This window comes from Dendropsophus ebraccatus, chromosome 9, assembly GCF_027789765.1.
Source record: "Dendropsophus ebraccatus isolate aDenEbr1 chromosome 9, aDenEbr1.pat, whole genome shotgun sequence".
NCBI lineage: Eukaryota > Metazoa > Chordata > Amphibia > Anura > Hylidae > Dendropsophus > Dendropsophus ebraccatus.
Window position 1 is genome coordinate 114,247,311 of NC_091462.1, and position 20,954 is coordinate 114,268,264.

The 20,954-nt window shown below is 45.1% G+C and overlaps 1 protein-coding gene across 4 annotated transcripts in view; it reads left to right on the forward strand.

Moving 5' to 3' along the window:
• Positions 1 to 20,954, forward strand: part of STX1B (syntaxin 1B) — a 106,714-nt gene that overhangs the window by 625 nt on the left and 85,135 nt on the right. For 3 of the 4 annotated variants that reach the window (XM_069982302.1, XM_069982299.1, XM_069982300.1), the window contains exon 1: positions 6,363 to 6,608. The exons of the other annotated variant lie outside the window; for it this stretch is intronic. In XM_069982302.1, coding sequence (XP_069838403.1) covers positions 6,579 to 6,608 — 30 coding nt within the window. In that variant the 5' untranslated portion in view covers positions 6,363 to 6,578. Of the gene's footprint in view, positions 1 to 6,362; positions 6,609 to 20,954 lie in introns of those variants that run through there. 4 annotated transcript variants of the gene reach the window in all.

Sequence of the window (20,954 nt, forward strand, 5' to 3'; positions counted from 1 at the left end):
TGAAGCATTTCTTCTGTCAACAAACCTCTTGAGACCTTTTCCAAAGCGTGGATTAGATACCCTGAAGAGAATCTTTAATTTCCATCTTAGCCTTGCACAGAATGTTGTTGATGTGGAAGTGAACATGGCTACCTTTGACACCTCAATCCACTGGCCAGGCCACATTTAAGTGGATTGCATGTGCAAGATCACTTTGCTAATTATTTCATGACACCCCATGGGTCTGTGCCGTGGCAGTTGGCGTGTATTTCTGGGAGTTCACAATAACCTTACTCCTGTGTTTTATTAAAAAAAAACAAGGCAAATGTTTGCAGCAAACATAAACTTCATTTGAAGCATACCGTAACCACATTTTTGAACAATTTGCTCAAACTGAACAGCACAAAAACAAATTGAAACACTGCCATTACCGTCATAGCACAAAAACGGATGCCCAAAGACTATTGTGTTGACATCCACGTGTAAATGCCCCATATGTGAAATAAACTTACAACAAAATGTAAAGACATCAACGTTGACGTAAAGTTGTGCAAATAAGAATCCTCACTTGAAGGCTGATGTTGATGTTGGGTGTTCCAAGGCGACACTGTATTATCCCCACTTACATCATCCTTGTGTTGGGGGCCAGACCACATATGGTTGTAATTTGGGTCACGCAAGGAATATCGGCTACCCTCATAGACATTAAATTATGATGGCCTTTTTGGTACAATAGGAGGCTGGATAATTTCTGTTTAAGTTTGTCATCAAACATGTCATCAATCACAGTAAGTATTCTTGGGACTAAGGGCGTCTTCTGTGATTCTCTAAATACATTAATACAACCAAGGAAGAACGACAGAGCGTTGATACAATTTTGGATAGATATGGTTCACATAGCATCAGCTATTGTTCTGCCGAAAGGAGGAGTATATGTGAGCAATGGTGTTGTTGCTGTGGCACGTGTTTGCCTCTGTGGTTGTGTGTCAATCTGAGCTGAGCTTGGCCCAGGACTAATTCCAGAATGTGGACATGATGTGGGGGCCCAAGCAGAAGCATCTTGTCTCTGGTGTGCCTGGTGGGGAATAAACATGAGCTCCTCAGTGGTTGACATCTTGGTGTGCTCATCTTCGTGCAGAGGAGGTGTGCCCACTACCACTGGCATCTGTGCTGTCTGTATCCACATCCAGATTGCCTGAAGTCTTAAAAAAAAGGAGAGTTTTACACATGAAAACATAATGTGGAGCTTATTGTGTACATTTGAAGTAGCAATGAACATGTGAAAGTAAACAAAAAACATTTGTAGAAATACATGTTTAATTTTGAATAAAATGTCAAAGCATCTCAATAAGAAACGTACTGTCGCATTTGTCGTGATGGTGCCAGAAAAAGCAGCATGTCATAGTACTTGTATTTAGTGTTTTTGGCGGATGCATCTGAGCCACTTTGTCCAAATCAGAACCTATGATGGATTGACCGCCAACTTTTGGCTTTGCCTCCTCTTAAGAAAGAGAAAGAAATGGAACACAGTAGTAACATGCATTGCTGATATTACAGAGACTGTATGTAAAACTTAGGCAACAAACATCAATTTGATGTATGTCATATGATGGTTTAGAGTACAAACGAACATTACCTAGTGCACCGTGCTCCCTTTAAATTTAACTGTCCCAGTTGGGAAACAATTTTCTTAACACCTCCATCCAGGCATCCTCTTTGGCCAAATGGTCCTTGTAGTGTTCACAAGATATATCACAGATGACCAGGTGAGCCTCCACCTAGAACAAGTCAACATCACCATAATTTAGTTAAAGAGGCAGTGTGAAGCCAGCTTGAGCTGAAAATTGACGAATTGTTAGTAAATGATGCCCATTAGGTCCATTTGTGTTTAAATTGCGCCCGGTCATTGAGATAGCTTACCTCTCCCCGTGCCTGTGATGCACAGCCGGACCGGCTCTGGGACGCCCGCCAGAAGGCATTTGATGAAAGACTGGGGGGCAAAATGCCTGTCCCGGCTTATGGACAGCCAGGACAGCCAATCAGACTGGAGCGGCGTCCCGCCCCAGTCACTAACTGGCTGAGCGAGCTGTCCATCAACTGGCAGCTCAGAATATCTCGGAGCTCGGACGGGGTCCTTGCACTACCGTACATCGCTGCTAAGGCACAGGGAGAGGTGAGTTAACATTCTTTGTTATGTTCCCCCTGTGCCCTGCCGTATCTGAAAAAATGACACAGCAGCGTGCTTCTCTAGCGGTCAGTCCATGATACACAGCCAGCTTATGGACTGTATATCACGGACGTGTGAATCTGGCCTAAGGGTATGTTGCCACACAGTATTTTTGCTCAGTATTTTTCAACCAAAACCAGGAGTGGATTGAAAACACAGAAAGGCTGTGTTCACAAAGTGTTGAAATTGAGTGGATGGCCGTCATTTAATGGCAAATAATGGCCATTATTTCGAAGCAATGGCGGCGGTTGTTTTAAAATAACAGCAATTATTTGCCATTAAATGACGGCCATCCACTCAATTTCATCAGTAAAACTGGCGGAATTTCGCGGCGGAGAATCACGACATGTTTATTCTTTAGCGCGGAGAGAGGAGGCGCACGAGTCTCCCATAGATTGTCATTATGCCAGATAGGTTGGTGGGATTCTCAGCCGCAGAATTCCGCCAGTTTTACTGTGTGTGAACGGAGCCTAAGGCTACATTTGCACATTCACGATGCGCAACAGAACGGACTTCGGTGTTCCCGGCATCATTCACTCAGGTCAGTGAATCCGGTTTGTAGCACATCTTCCATACATGAACTGTATTCTTGGAAAATGTAAATGCCCCCTAATTTTTCCTCTTCCAGACTGATCTGTGCCCCCCCAAGCTGTTTTTGGACATTCTGCCCCCACCATCCTCCTTCAGCATCACCTAGAGGATGGAAGGATCAGACATGTTAGCATCCCTTCTTTCCTCCAGTTGGGTTGCCTCCATACACGTGAGATTCTTGGGACATGCACACTTTAGTCATTCTGTTCTGTGCCACTTGGAAAATAGAGAGAACACTTAGGCAAAACATACAAGTGTGAATGAACCCTGAGGATAATTATTTGGCTGTGATCCATTTGGTGATTTAGTTTCCTCTACTGCTAATCCAGTGCAGATCCCTAGTGATCCATTGATTCTTTCTATGATCGTGCAGTTTACTGTGCTAGCACTAGAGGTCATATTTGTCCCTCTATGTGAAATGCTGACAGCAAGGAGAGATGACAGCTGAAGCTGCTGCTGATTTAAAGGGGGTGTCCACCTCTGTCTGTGCTGAAAGCTGTGATAGGAGAGGGATGTTAATGCCGGTGATGTGGTTGTACTGCAGCCAATGGCAGGACTCATAGTATAGGATGATAGGCTGGGCTTTGTGCGTCTTATGGCAATGAACGGTGATGACAGCTCTCTGCACATCTGATTACATCCTGGACTCCGCATTGTGTAGAGAGCTCAGGATCTGTAGGTGTAGTGTCAGGGGCCACAACACAAAGGCAGGAAAAGTACAGATCATTTCTTCTCTGCTCTCCCGGATATCAGTACTGTATCCAAGGCCGTATCATTGTGTATGGCTGTAGCTGTATCTGAGGTGTATGCCCATAGCTGTATCCGAGGCCGTATCATTGTGTATGCCCATAGCTGTATCCGAGGCCGTATCATTGTGTATGCCCGTAGCTGTATCCGAGGCCGTATCATTGTGTATGCCTGTAGCTGTATCCGAGGCCGTATCATTGTGTATGCCCGTAGCTGTATCCGAGGCCGTATCATTGTGTATGCCCATAGCTGTATCCGAGGCTGTATCATTGTGTATGCCCATAGCTGTATCCAAGGCCGTATCATTGTGTATGCCTGTAGCTGTATCCAAGGCCGTATCATTGTGTATGCCCGTAGGTGTATCCGAGGCCGTATCATTGTGTATTCTTGTAGCTGTATCTGAGGTGTATGCCCATAGCTGTATCCGAGGCCGTATCATTGTGTATGCCCATAGCTGTATCCGAGGCCGTATCATTGTGTATGCCCATAGCTGTATCCAAGGCCGTATCATTGTGTATGCCTGTAGCTGTATCCAAGGCCGTATCATTGTGTATGGTCGTAGCTGTATCCGAGGCTGTATCATTGTGTATGCCTGTAGCTGTATCCGAGGCCGTATCTTTGTGTATGCCCGTAGCTGTATCCGAGGCCGTATCATTGTGTATTCCTGTAGCTGTATCCAAGGCTGTATCATTGTGTATGCTTCTGGAATCCTCCTGGTTAATCCATTGCCAGTGATTTACAGTAATGACGAGTGGCACAGGCCCCATCACATCGGGCTTTGTCACGTCAGGCCGAGCGGATGCTTCATCAGCACATTCCCATTAAATGAATCAGATGGATGGCGTTGACTCACGGGTGACTCCATCCATACAGTATCAGGATTCATTGGGCAAACGTACAAATAATATACATCAGTCTTCTGCATCCGTCTCTAGTTGGCGCCGCTGCCTTGATGGCGTTCTCATCCTGTAGGCTTTAGATGTCCACACGTTGTCCGGTTCAGGCTGCAGACAGTATCGCCATTGTAGATAACGTGATGTTCCGCCATGGCTTGGAAATTGCATATTGTGCTTTATCTTTTAAATGAATTTGAAAAGTAATGGGAGACTGCAAAAAGTATAGAGAGCCAACCCGTAAGACCAAGAGTCGTAATCACATCATGTGCACTCACCAGGCCCATTCCCCCCCAACCCCCTCATGTTGTCTTCACAGACTCTAGCATAGACGTGCACCTGAACATCATAGCGTTCCTGTTAGTCCCGATGACTTCTCAGGACACGCTGTCCTGGGTGCAGAGGTGTGATTAGAAGCTGGGGCGTCCCAGTGCAAAATCTGTCATAGGACCCCTCTGCATTGTTATTACTGGCCTCCAATATGGGGAGGGAGACTTTATGGGCCCCTCAGACTGCTTCTGATGGGAGAGCTCACGCAAAGCTTCCTGCAGTGCACGGTCAGTCCTCCCGTGTACTTCCTGCAGGTTCAGAGTCTTCTGCACACACCAGCTTCTATAATATACAGGTGGAGTCACATGAAGTGGGTTGTATACATAGATGTCCTTCAACCACCTTCAAACTACAGTCTAAAGTACTCTCACCCTGCGTCTTATAAGGCAGATCTAAAGATCTCATATTTGGTGATCTCCATAACCTGTGACCTCTATATCTTGTAATTCATAACCAGTAACCTCTATATGTAGTAATCTCCATAACTTGTGACCTCTGAATCTAGTGATCTCCGTAACCAGTGACCTCTATATGTAGTAATCTCCATAACCAGTGATCTCTATATCTAGTGACCTCTAAATCTAGTGATCTCCATAACCAGTGATCTACAAATGTGGTGACCTCTATATCTAGTGATCTCTAAATCTAGTGGTCTCCATAACCAGTGACCTCTATATCTACTGATCTTCAATCTGGTGACCTCCATATCTAGTGATATCATGTATGGTGACCTCCATATCTAGTGATGTCATATATGGTGACCTCTGTATCTAGTGATGTCATATATGGTGACCTCTATATCTAGTGATGTCATATGTGGTGACCTCCGTATCTAGTGATGTCACATCTTGTGATCTCAGTATCTAGTGATGTCATATGTGGTGACCTCCATATCTAGTGATGTCACATCTAGTTATGTCATATATGGTGACCTCTATATCTAGTGATGTCATATGTGGTGACCTCCGTATCTAGTGATGTCATATGTGGTGACCTCTGTATCTAGTGATGTCATATGTGGTGACCTCTGTATCTAGTGATGTCATATGTGGTGACCTCCGTATCTAGTGATGTCATATATGGTGACCTCCGTATCTAGTGATGTCATATGTGGTGACCTCCGTATCTAGTGATGTCATATGTGGTGACCTCCGTATCTAGTGATGTCACATCTTGTGATCTCAGTATCTAGTGATGTCATCTGAGGTGATCTCCACAAGCAGTGACGTCATATCTAGTGACCTCTATGTGTGAGGAGGCAGGTGGGTGTGATGACCCCCTCCCCCTCTATAGAGCCCATAGCGCCCCCTGTGCTGTAGATGGGTGTGGAGGGCGCAGGCCTAGGTCGTGTCTATAATTATCCTCCCTGTATATATATATTTATCCTCAGCCTGGATATACATAGCTCCCAGAGATCTATTCCTGGCCATATGCTTTGCAGATGCTGGGGCTGGTGAGACTACAACTCCCGTGATCCCCCGGGGCCCCTGCACTCGGCGCCTGCGCACTGCGCCTCCGCTCTGTCTCTTTCTCCCGCATCCTCGTCTGCAGCAGCAGCAGCATCAGCACCAGAGCAGCATCAGCCGCCGCCGCCGCCACCGTGTCCTCCCCGCCCGCCGAGCATCCTCCCCGCTGCTGCTGCCGCCGTCAGCTGCCCCCTGCTGCCCGGTGCTGCTGCCCCCCTGCCGGTCCCCGGGCTCCCGTGTGTGTCTCCCCGCACCCCCCCGGACTCTGCAGCAGTGAGGGGGGAGTAGTCACCAGGAGGAGGGAGGACTCGTCACCATCGTCAGTCCCCGCAGGGAGGAAGAAGCATGAAGGACCGGACTCAGGAGCTGAGGAGTGTAAGCTGCTGTACCCCAGTCTGTGCCCCCCGATCCTGTGCCCCCCTGGCAGTGGGGGTGGGGGACAGCATGGAGGGGGAGGGGGGAGGGCTGTGTGTGAGAGGGGAGGGGGTGAGGAGGGTGCATTGCGGGTCTGTGTCTTACTGATTTATGAGCCGAGCCTCTCAGTGCAGGATCCTGCGTGCCCACCGCCCGCTATGTGTGACCGCTGCCTGCCCACCGCCCGCTATGTGTGACCGCTGCCTGCCCATCGCCCGCTATGTGTGACTGCTGCCTGCCCACCGCCCGCTATGTGGGACCGCTGCCCGAGCATCCCTGACCGGTGTGTGTGACTGCTGCCTGCCCACCGCCCGCTATGTGTGACCGCTGCCCGAGCATCCCTGACCGGTGTGTGTGACTGCTGCCTGCCCACCGCCCGCTATGTGTGACCGCTGCCTGCCCACCGCCCGCTATGTGTGACTGCTGCCTGCCCACCGCCCGCTATGTGTGACCGCTGCCCGAGCATCCCTGACCGGTGTGTGTGACTGCTGCCTGCCCACCGCCCGCTATGTGTGACCGCTGCCCGAGCATCCCTGACCGGTGTGTGTGACTGCTGCCTGCCCACCACCCGCTATGTGTGACCGCTGCCCGAGCATCCCTGACCGGTGTTCGGACCGCTGCCCGAGCATCATGTGTGTGTGAAACTGGTATGTATAACCGGTGTGTGTGTGTGTGTGAGAAACTGGTATGTATAACCGGTGTGTGTGTGTGTGTGTGTGAGAAACTGGTATGTATAACCGGTGTGTGTGTGTGAAACTGGTATGTATAACCGGTGTGTGTGTGTGTGTGTGAGAGAAACTGGTATGTATAACCGGTGTGTGTGTGTGTGAGAAACTGGTATGTATAACCGGTGTGTGTGTGTGTGAGAAACTGGTATGTATAACCGGTGTGTGTGTGTGTGTGTGTGTGTGTGTGTGTGTGTGTGTGTGTGTGTGTGTGTGTGTGTGTGTGAAACTGGTATGTATAACCGGTGTGTGTGTGTGTGTGTGTGAGAGAAACTGGTATGTATAACCGGTGTGTGTGTGTGTGTGTGAGAGAAACTGGTATGTATAACCTGTGTGTGTGTGTGTGTGTGTGTGTGAGAGAGAAACTGGTATGTATAACCGGTGTGTGTGTGTGTGTGTGTGTGTGTGTGTGTGTGTGTGTGAAACTGGTATGTATAACCGGTGTGTGTGTGTGTGTGTGTGTGTGTGTGTGTGAAACTGGTATGTATAACCGCTGTGTGTGTGTGTGTGTGTGTGTGAAACTGGTATGTATAACCGGTGTGTGTGTGTGTGTGTGTGTGAAACTGGTATGTATAACCGCTGTGTGTGTGTGTGTGTGTGTGAAACTGGTATGTATAACCGGTGTGTGTGTGTGTGTGTGTATGTGTGTGTGTGTGTGTGAAACTGGTATGTATAACTGGTGTGTGTGTGTGAAACTGGTATGTATAACTGGTGTGTGTGTGTGTTTGTGTGTAACTGGTATGTATAACCGGTGTGTGTGTGTGTGTGTGTGTGTGTGTGTGAAACTGGTATGTATAACCGGTGTGTGTGTGTGTTTGTGTGTAACTGGTATGTATAACCGGTGTGTGTGTGTGTGTGTGTGTGTGTGTGTGAAACTGGTATGTATAACCGGTGTGTGTGTGTGTGTGTGTGTGTGAAACTGGTGTGTGTGTGTGTGTGTGTGTGAAACTTGTATGTATAACTGGTGTGTGTGTGTGTGTGTGTGTGTGTGTGTGTGAAACTGGTATGTATAACCGGTGTGTGTGTGTGTTTGTGTGTAACTGGTATGTATAACCGGTGTGTGTGTGTGTGTGTGTGTGTGTGTGTGTGTGTGTGTGTGTGTGTGTGAAACTGGTATGTATAACCTGTGTGTGTGAGAAACTGGTATGTATAACCGGTGTGTGTGTGTGTGTGTGTCAGTGTGTGTGTGTGTGTGTGAAACTGGTATGTATAACCGGTGTGTGTGTGTGTGTGTGTGTGAAACTGGTATGTATAACCTGTGTGTGTGTGTGTAACTGGTGTATTTGTGTGACTGCTGTGTGTGTGACCAGTGTGTGTGTGTGACCGCTGACTGAGTACCCCTGACCGGTGTGTGTGAGTCCACTGCATATATGACCAGTTTGTGTATGTGACCGCTGCATGTGTAACCTGTGTGTGTGTGTGTGAGACCAGTGAATGTGTGACAGTTGTGTGTGTCTGACAGTTGCATTTGTGCTCAGTTTGTGTGACTGCTGACCAGTGTGTATGACTGCTGCATGTGAAACCAGTGTGTGTGTGTGACCATTGTGTGTGTGACCACTGACCAAAGTGTTGGACTAGTGTGTGTGATGACTGACTGTAAACTGTGTGTGTGTGATCATTGTGTGTAACACTGTGCAAGACAAGTGTGTGTGACCAGTGTGTATGTGTTTGCTGACAGGTTTGTATTTGATGTGTAAGTGACCATTTTGTATGTAACTGGTGTGTTTAAGTATGTGACTAATGTGTGAGTGACTGTGTATGTGTGCAAGGTGAGTGTGTGTAAAACCAATGTGTGGGTGATGATATGTGAAACTAGTGTGTATGATCAGTGTGTGACCAATGAGTGTGTGTGTGTGTGACCAATATGTGTGACAGGTGTCAAATTAATATATAGGACCAATGTGTGTGTTACTGGTGTGTGCAACATTTATGTGTGTGACCAGTATATGTCAAATTTTTGTGATTGATGTGTAAACATTGTGTATCCACCTAGTGTGTGTGCGACTTTTGTGTGTTATGTGAGTGAAAATGTAAATGGTGTCTATAGTGCTGTGTCACTAGTGTGTGTGTGTGACTGGTGTGCGGATACGGCTGTGTCACTGTGTGTGTGTTTGATTAGTGTGTGTATATTGCTATATCACTAGTGCGTGACGTGTGTGTAAAGTGCTATGTCTTGCGTGTGTGAAAGTGAAAGACTGGTGTGTGTGTGTGTGTATAGTGCTGTGTCACTAGTGTGTGTGTGTTGTACTATGTTACACGTGTGGATGTGAGAATGGTGTCTATAGTGCTGTGTCACAAGTGTTTGTATGTGTGCCTGGTGTGTGTATAGTGCTGGGTCACTAGTGTGTGTGTATATAAGGCTGTATCACTGTGTGTGTGACTGGTGTGTGTATATTGCTATGTGACTAGTGTGTGTATAGTGCTATGTCACTAGTGTGTGTGTGTGTGTAAGTGTGAGACTGGTTTGTTGTTTGTGCTGTGTCAATAGTGTGTGTTGATTTTAAACTTTATTTGACACTTGAATTGCCATTGCATGTACTGTCACTGTGTGTACAAGATGTGAGTGTATGTTCTATGAGAGTATATTATAGTGTATATTATTGTGTGTGTGATTTGTGTGTGTATGTAATCTTTGTAAAAGTCTCCATTGTATGTGTGATTATTGGCTATTGTGCTTGCACTGGTGTCTGTGTGATAGGTATATGTTTGTGTAGTCAGTGTGTGCAATCACTATGTGTGTAACAAGTGTGTTTAACCAGTATGTGTGAGTAATTTGCAGGTGACCAGTGTCTGTATTAGTGTTCGTGACCTCTATGTGACGTCCATAAAGTGACTAGTGTGAGATCAGTTTTTGCAATTATTGTGTGTGAGAGCAATGTGTGTATGGCTAGTTAGTGTGTGTGTGACGGATGTGGCAAGTGTGTGTCATTGTAAGCAGTGCTTGTAATCGCTGGCTTTTGTAATCCCTACGATGCTATATCCTGGACTATCCAGTGTGTGCTTGTGTGGTCACTACTCTGGTGTGATTAGTGTGTACTCGTGGCTTCATTCATTGCCTCCCCTCATTCATCGCTCTGGCTCATTCATGTGTGTGAGTGTGTGTGCCAGGCTGGCAGCTGCAGAGCACATGTTCCAGGGGAAGATTGATGACTTGTATGTGATGGGCGTGCAGGCCGTGTGTGGATGTAGTGTGCTTCAACACCTAGTGTGCTATTGGCATGCAGGCCGCATGTGGATAGAGTGTGCTCTACATGTGTGTGTTATGTGCTCTGTGTATGTGTTTAGTGTGCCCTGTATAGATGTGTAATGTTCTGTGTATGTGTGTAGTATATATAGATTTAGTGAACTCTATACATGTTATATATGTATTGTGTGCTTTCTACCTGTGTGGATGTATTGTGTTCTGTGCGCTGTACATGTGTGTGTGTGTGTGTGTGTGTGTGTGTGTGCAGTGTGTTCTGTACAAGTGGATGCCCTCATCATGGTTGCAGTGTGCTCCAGAAACGTGTGTAGTGCACTCTATACATGTGTGTAATGTGCATAGTATGCTTTGTGCGTGTGTGTAAAGTGATCTGTGCATGTGTTGTGTGCATACGTGTATTGTAAGCACAGTACATCTGTGTGTAGTGTGCCCTTACATGTTTGTGTTGTGAGCTCTGTACATATCATTGTGTGCTTTGTACATGTTTGTAACATGCAAAATACATGTATAGATGTAGTGTGCTTTGTACATTTCTGTAGTGTGCTATGTATGTGTATAGATGAAACACAACCTTTACATGTGTGTAGTGTGCTCTGCATGTTGTCTTCTGTATGTGTGTACCATGTGCTCCATAGGTGTGTATCATGCTCTGTACATGAGTGTAGTGTGCATTGTATTTGTGTACTATGCTCTGTACATATCTGTATGTAGTGTGCTCCATAGGTGTGTATTATGCTCTGTATGTGTGTAATATGTGTGAGTGATTGTGTAATAACCCTTAGTTGTGTTGTACATGTACAGGATCATCATCTGTCGGATTAGGTTATTAGATATGTGCAGATGTGCCCTTGTGTTATCCTATACAGTGAGATTCCCCTCTACAGTCTGACAGACGAAATCCAACAATCTGATCTTACAGACCAGAAGAGACCGGATTGAGCTGAATTGTTACTGAGATGATTTATTGTTCTGAATATTTTAAATCAATTCCAACAAAGGTTGTCCAGAAATTGTCTTGTGACGTGTGTTCATAAGATCTGGTTGTATGGTGGGGTTTGGCTCAATATAGACCTGTGTATGAGATCAGGTTGTATGATATTTGGGGTTGATTTATGACACTGTATCCACATACATGAGATCTGGTTGTATGATATTTGGGGTTGGTATATGACACTGTATCCACATACAAAAGATCTGGTTGTAAGATATTGGGATTGGTATATAAAGCTGTATTCACATACATGAGATCTGGTTGTATGATATTTGGGGTTGGTATATGACACTGTATCCACATACAAAAGATCTGGTTGTAAGATATTGGGATTGGTATATAAAGCTGTATTCACATACATGAGCTCTAGTTGTATGATATTTGGGGTTGGTATATAAAGCTGTATTCACATACATGAGCTCTAGTTGTATGATATTTGGGGTTGGTAAATGACGCGTATCCACATACATGAGATCTGGTTGTATGATATTTGGGGTTGGGATATGACACTGTATCCACATACATGAGATCTAGTTGTATAATATTTAGGGTTGGTATATGACACTGTATCCACATACATGAGATCTGGTTGTATGATATTTGGGGTTGGTATGTGACACGTATAAACATACATGAGATCTGATTGTATGATATAAGGGTTGGTATATGACGCTGTAACCACATACGTGAGATCTAGTTGTGTGATATTTGGGGTTGTATATGACGCTGTATCCCCATACATGAGATCTGATTGTATGATATAAGGGTTGGTATATGACGCTGTAACCACATACGTGAGATCTAGTTGTGTGATATTTGGGGTTGTATATGACGCTGTATCCCCATACATGAGATCTGGTTGTATGATATGGGGGTTGGTATATGACGCTGTAACCACATGAGATCTGGTTGTATCACATGGGGTTGGTATATGATGTGTATTCACGTACATAAGATCTGGTTGTATGATATTTGGGGTTTGTATATGATGTGTATTCATGTACATGAGATCTGGTTGTATGATATTTGGGGTTTGTATATGATGTGTATTCATGTACATGAGATCTGGTTGTATCATATGGGGGTTGGTATATGACTCTGTAACCACATACATGAGATCTGGTTGTATCATATGGGGTTAGTATATGACCCTTACCCTGGGATTAATATATTCTGCTGTATCCATATACATGAGATCTAATTGTGTGATATTGGGGTTGGTATATGATGTGTATACACATACATGACATCTGGTTGTATGATATGGCAGTTGGTATGTGACGTGTATACACATACATGTGATCTTTTTGTATGATATGGTGGTTGGTATAAGATGTATACACGTACATAAAATCTGGTTGTATGATATTGGGGTTGGTATATGACGCTGTATATACATACATGAGATCTGGTTGTATGATATTTGGGGTTGGTTTATGACGCTGTATCCACATACATGAGATCTAGTTGTAAGATATTGGAGTTGGCATATGACACTGTATCCACATACATGAGATCTGGTTGTAAGATATTTGGGGTTGGTATATGACGCTGTATCCACATACATGAGATCTGGTTGTATGATATTTGGGGTTGGTTTATGACGCTGTATCCACATCTAGAGGGGTTGGTGTATGATGTGTATTCACGTACATGAGATGTGGTTGTATGATATGGGGGTTGGTATATGACGCTGTATCCACATACATGAGATCTGGTTGTATGATATTTGGGGTTGGTTTATGACGCTGTATCCACATCTAGAGGGGTTGGTGTATGATGTGTATTCACGTACATGAGATGTGGTTGTATGATATGGGGGTTGGTATATGACGCTATAACCACATACATGAGATCTGGTTGTATCATATGGGGTTGGTATATAACGCTGTATTGTATTGTATGCTATTTGGGGTTGGTATATGATGTGTATACACATACATGAAATGTGGTTGTATGATATTTGGGGTTGGTATATGACGTGTATACACATACATGAGATGTGGTTGTATGATATTGGGGTTGGTATGTGACGCTTTATACACGTACATGAGATCTGGTTGTATGATATTGGGGTTGGTATATGACGCTGTATCCACATACATGAGATCTGCTTGTATGATATTGGGGTTGTATATGACGCTGTATCCCCATACATGAGATCTGGTTGTATAATATGGGGGTTGGTATATGACGCTGTATCCACATACATGAGATCTGCTTGTATGATATTGGGGCTGGTATATGACGTGCATACACGTACATGAGATCTGGTTGTATGATATTGGGGCTGGTATATGACTCTGTATCCCCATACATGAGATCTGGTTGTATGATATGGGGCTTGGTATATGACGCTGTATCCACATACATGAGATACAGTTGTATGATATGGGGCTTGGTATATGATGCTGTATCCACATACATGAGATCTGGTTGTATGATATTGGGGCTGGTATATGACGCTGTATCCACATACATGAGATCTGGTTGTATGATATTGGGGTTGGTATATGACGCTGTATCCTCATACATGAGATCTGGTTGTATGATATGGGGGTTGGTATATGACGCTGTATCCCCATACATGAGATACAGTTGTATGATATGGGGCTTGGTATATGACGCTGTATCCCCATACATGAGATCTGGTTGTATGATATTGGGGTTGGTTTATGACGCGTATACACATACATGAGATCTGGTTGTATGATATGGGGGTTGGTTTATGACGCGTATACACATACATGAGATCTGGTTGTATGATATGGGGGTTGGTTTATGATGCGTATACACATACATGAGATCTGGTTGTATGATATGGGGGTTGGTTTATGACACGTATACACATACATGAGATCTGGTTGTATGATATGGGGGTTGGTTTATGACGCGTATAACCATACATGAGATCTGGTTGTATGATATGGGGGTTGGTATATGACGCTGTATCCCCATACATGAGATCTGGTTGTATGATATGGGGCTTGGTATATGACGCTGTATCCCCATACATGAGATCTGGTTGTATGATATTGGGGTTGGTTTATGACGCGTATACACATACATGAGATCTGGTTGTATGATATGGGGGTTGGTATATGACGCTGTATCCCCATACATGAGATCTGGTTGTATGATATGGGGGTTGGTATATGACGCTGTATCCCCATACATGAGATCTGGTTGTATGATATGGGGGTTGGTTTATGACGCGTATACACATACATGAGATCTGGTTGTATGATATGGGGGTTGGTTTATGACGCGTATACACATACATGAGATCTGGTTGTATGATATGGGGGTTGGTTTATGACGCTGTATACACATACATGAGATCTGGTTGTATGATATGGGGGTTGGTTTATGACGCTGTATACACATACATGAGATCTGGTTGTATGATATGGGGGTTGGTTTATGACGCGTATACACATACATGAGATCTGGTTGTATGATATGGGGGTTGGTTTATGACGCGTATACCCATACATGAGATCTGGTTGTATGATATGGGGGTTGGTATATGACGCTGTAACCACATATATGAGATCTGGTTGTATGATATGGGGGTTGGTATATGACGCTGTAACCACATGCGTGAGATCTGGTTGTATGATATGGGGCTTGGTATATGACGCTGTATCCCCATACATGAGATCTGGTTGTATGATATGGGGGTTGGTATATGACGCTGTATCCCCATACATGAGATCTGGTTGTATGATATGGGGCTTGGTATATGACGCTGTAACCACATGCGTGAGATCTGGTTGTATGATATTTCGGTTAGCTGTGGAGATCTGTAATGTATTGTGTGGCCATCACTAATGAATTATTCAGTGATAACACTCTCCTGCCATGCTGTATATTATTCAGTAATGGTGACACCCGGCTGTATACATTGGGGGAGGGCAAGAGAAAGAGACGCACAGGGATCACTTAGAATTCCCCTTAAATGGGTTTTCCAGGAAAACCTACTAGTTAACCCTATACCTCCCTGTGCAATAAAACTACGCAAGCCGTCATACTTACCTCCCCTTCCTTTGATGACGCTTACGGCTCAACCAATCACAGAGGGTAGCGAGGGAGCAGGACGTCATCGGAAGAAGAGCCCCGGAAGTCACTGACACCTGCACAATGTAGAAGAAAGTCCCGGCACTTCACCAATTCAAATATATGCTTATTTATTATGTGCAAAGCATCACACAGTACAGGAGGACGCGTTTCGGAATATTCCCTTATCAGCTGATGAAGGCAATATGCCGAAACGCGTCCTCCTGTACTGTGTGATGCTTTGCACATAATAAATAAGCATATATTTAAATTGGTGAAGTGTCGGGACTTTCTTCTACATTACGTCTGGGACGCCATCCTACCACGAGCACCGCCATCGCAGCAGTGCCGTCTCCACCACTACTTCTGACACCTGCACAGTCTGTAAACAGTCACTGCCACCTGCACAATCTGTAGACAGTCACTGGCACCTGCACAATCTGTAGACAGTCACTGGCACCTGCACAGTTTGTAGACAGTCACTGCCACCTGCACAGTCTGTAGAGATTCACTGACACCTGCACAGTCTGTAGACAGTCACTGCCACCTGCACAATCTGTAGACAGTCACTGGCACCTGCACAGTTTGTAGACAGTCACTGCCACCTGCACAATCTGTAGACAGTCACTGCCACCTGCACAATCTGTAGACAGTCACTGGCACCTGCACAGTTTGTAGACAGTCACTGCCACCTGCACAGTCTGTAGAGATTCACTGACACCTGCACAGTCTGTAGACAGTCACTGCCACCTGCACAATCTGTAGACAGTCACTGGCACCTGCACAGTTTGTAGACAGTCACTGCCACCTGCACAATCTGTAGACAGTCACTGCCACCTGCACAATCTGTAGACAGTCACTGGCACCTGCACAGTCTGTAGAGAGTCACTGACACCTGCACAGTCTGTAGAGTCACTGACACCTGCACAGTCTTTAGAGATTCACTGACACCTGCACAGTCTGTAGAGATTCACTGACACCTGCACAATCTGTAGAGATTCACTGACACCTGCACAGTCTGTAGAGAGTCACTGACACCTGCACAGTCTGTAGAGTCACTGACACCTGCACAGTCTGTAGAGAGTCACTGACACCTGCACAGTCTGTAGAGAGTCACTGACACCTGCACAGTCTGTAGAGAGTCACTGACACCTGCACAGTCTGTAGAGTCACTGACACCTGCACAGTCTGTAGAGATTCACTGACACCTGCACAGTCTGTAGAGTCACTGACACCTGCACAGTCTGTAGAGAGTCACTGACACCTGCACAGTCTGTAGAGATTCACTGACACCTGCACAGTCTGTAGAGATTCACTGACACCTGCACAGTCTGTAGAGATTCACTGACACCTGCACAGTCTTTAGAGATTCACTGACACCTGCACAGTCTGTAGAGATTCACTGACACCTGCACAGTCTGTAGAGATTCACTGACACCTGCAGTCTGTAGAGAGTCACTGACACCTGCACAGTCTGTAGAGATTCACTGACACCTGCACAGTCTGTAGAGAGTCACTGACACCTGCACAGTCTGTAGAGAGTCACTGACACCTGCACAGTCTGTAGAGATTCACTGACACCTGCACAGTCTGTAGAGATTCACTGACACCTGCACAGTCTGTAGATTCACTGACACCTGCACAGTCTGTAGAGAGTCACTGACACCTGCACAGTCTGTAGAGTCACTGACACCTGCACAGTCTGTAGAGATTCACTGACACCTGCACAGTCTGTAGAGTCACTGACACCTGCACAGTCTGTAGAGAGTCACTGACACCTGCACAGTCTGTAGAGAGTCACTGACACTTGCACAGTCTGTAGAGAGTCACTGACACCTGCACAGTCTGTAGAGAGTCACTGACACCTGCACAGTCTGTAGAGATTCACTGACACCTGCACAGTCTGTAGAGAGTCACTGACACCTGCACAGTCTGTAGAGTCACTGACACCTGCACAGTCTGTAGAGAGTCACTGACACCTGCACAGTCTGTAGAGAGTCACTGACACCTGCACAGTCTGTAGAGAGTCACTGACACCTGCACAGTCTGTAGAGAGTCACTGACACCTGCACAGTCTGTAGAGAGTCACTGACACCTGCACAGTCTGTAGATTCACTGACACCTGCACAGTCTGTAGAGAGTCACTGACACCTGCACAGTCTGTAGAGTCACTGACACCTGCACAGTCTGTAGAGATTCACTGACACCTGCACAGTCTGTAGAGTCACTGACACCTGCACAGTCTGTAGAGAGTCACTGACACCTGCACAGTCTGTAGAGAGTCACTGACACCTGCACAGTCTGTAGAGAGTCACTGACACCTGCACAGTCTGTAGAGATTCACTGACACCTGCACAGTCTGTAGAGAGTCACTGACACCTGCACAGTCTGTAGAGTCACTGACACCTGCACAGTCTGTAGAGAGTCACTGACACCTGCACAGTCTGTAGAGAGTCACTGACACCTAAACAGTCTGTAGAGAGTCACTGACACCTGCACAGTCTGTAGATTCACTGACACCTGCACAGTCTGTAGAGAGTCACTGACACCTGCACAGTCTGTAGAGTCACTGACACCTGCACAGTCTGTAGAGATTCACTGACACCTGCAGTCTGTAGAGTCACTGACACCTGCACAGTCTGTAGAGAGTCACTGACACCTGCACAGTCTGTAGAGTCACTGACACCTGCACAGTCTGTATAGAGTCACTGACACCTGCACAGTCTGTAGAGAGTCACTGACACCTGCACAGTCTGTAGAGAGTCACTGACACCTGCAGTCTGTAGAGAGTCACTGACACATACGGTTACTCACAATGGCACAGACTGTAGATAGTCACTGACATCTGTACAAAAATGATCGTCACTGACACATGTGCATATTGTAAACAATTACTGCTACAAATACAAAGTATAAAGAGGCACTGACTTCTGTACAGGCAGAGGAGAGTCAATGACAATTGCATAGACTGGAAACAGCACCGACACTTTTCAGACTAAAGAGAGTCACTTTTGCAGAGTACAGAGTGGCCAACACCTGCACAGACTGCAGTGATTTACCAACATCTGTTCATCCTATAGAAAGTGTCTATACTAATGTGTATGGACTTTAAACAGGTACTGACATGTGACTGCAGATTCTGTAAGAGTTCTACAGACTAGAGGAAGTCATCTCTTGGGGTATAAGAGAGTCTGTGAGACCTGTACAAACTGGAGAGAGTCACTGACATCTGTATGAATAGAAAAAATGAGTCAGTGACATCCATGTGGGCAGAAGAGAGCCACTGTCATTTGTATAAATAGAAGAGAGTCAGTGACACCTGTACAGACAGCAGAGTCACTAACATCTGTATGGATAGAAGAGAGTCACTAACATCTGTATGGATAGAAGAGAGTCACTAACATCTGTATGGATAGAAGAGTCACTAACATCTGTATGGATAGAAGAGAGTCACTAACATCTGTACAGACAGCAGAGTCACTAACATCTGTATGGATAGAAGACAGTCACTAACATCTGTATGGATAGAAGAGAGTCACTAACATCTGTATGGATAGAAGACAGTCACTAACATCTGTATGGATAGAAGACAGTCACTAACATCTGTATGGATAGAAGAGAGTCACTAACATCTGTATGGATAGAAGAGTCACTAACATCTGTATGGATAGAAGACAGTCACTAACATCTGTATGGATAGAAGACAGTCACTAACGTCTGTATGGATAGAAGAGAGTCACTAACATCTGTATGGATAGAAGAGTCACTAACATCTGTATGGATAGAAGAGAGTCACTAACATCTGTATGGATAGAAGAGAGTCACTAACATCTGTATGGATAGAAGAGAGTCACTAACATCTGTATGGATAGAAGAGAGTCTCTAACATCTGTATGGATAGAAGAGAGTCAGTGACATTTGTATAGGTAGAATGGAGCCAGTAAAAACTGTACAGACTAGAGAGTTACTGGCATACATTATTGTGAACAGAAGAGAGTCAGTGACACCTGTAGATAGAAGCAAGTCACCAACATAGTATAGAGAGAGTCACCGACATTCATACATAGTACGAAATATGCTTACACATACAATAAAGAGTCACCAACGCTTACACATACTATAGAGAGTCACTGATGCGCACACATACAAAAGTTACCGATGCTTACACATACTATAGAGTCACCAATGCTAATAGTATAAAGAGTCACCAACGCTCACGCATAATATAGAGAGTCACTAATGCTCACACAGTGTAGATAGTCACCAAGGCTCACACATACTATAGAGTTACTGATGCTTACACATACTAAAGAGAGTCACTGACACACACACAATATACAAAGTCACTGACTCTTGCACATAGTATAGAGAGAGTCAGTGATGCTCACACATACTATAGAGAGTTACTGATGCCTACGCATACTAAAGAGAGTCACTGACACACACACACTATCACACATAGTATAGAGAGAGTCACTGATGCTCACACATAGTATAGAGAGTCACTGATTCTTAAATATAGTATAGAAAGTCACTGACGTTTACTTATAATGTACAAAGTCTCTGATACTCACTCATAGTATAGAAAGTTACCGATGCTCAAACATACGATAAAATCACTGATGCTCATACATAGTGTAGAGAGTCACCAATGCTATGCTCACACGTACTATAGAGGGTTACTGATGCTTACACATACTGTAAAGAGTCAGTGACGCACACAATATACAGAGTCACTGACTCTCGCACATAGTATAGAGAGAGTCGCTGATGCTCACACATAGTATTGAGAGTCACTCACTCCATACAGGAAGGAGAGGCCTGTACTCCTGGCTTCATGGCAGGGCTTTAGTGTTTCGCACCATTTCAGGATTTCCTCCATAGAGCCAGGCAGAATATTTATCGCCCCTCAGTGTGAGATCAGAGTGTTAGCTCTGTCATGCTACATCTGGTGAATTTTGCATGAGGTCACCCTGGGACTCATGATGTCATCCATATTGCAGTATAAAATGGGATCCAGCTGACATAGATCAGGTTTCATTGCAGCATTTTTCCGTTGCTGCAGAAATGATATTTATTCCCGTAATCTTATGTTGTAGTCACCGAACAAGCGTCACAAGAAACCTATGGAATTGTGTGAGAGAGAGACCCACATCGCTAATGTCCCCTCAGAGAGAGTGCCACATCAGTCACGCCCTCTGAGAGAGCACCACATTGACAGAGACACCTGAGAGAGAGAGCACCACATGGACAATAATCCCTGAGAGATAGTGCCACATCAATGAGAGACAGAGCGACAGATTGACAACTTCTCCTGAGAGTGAGAAAGG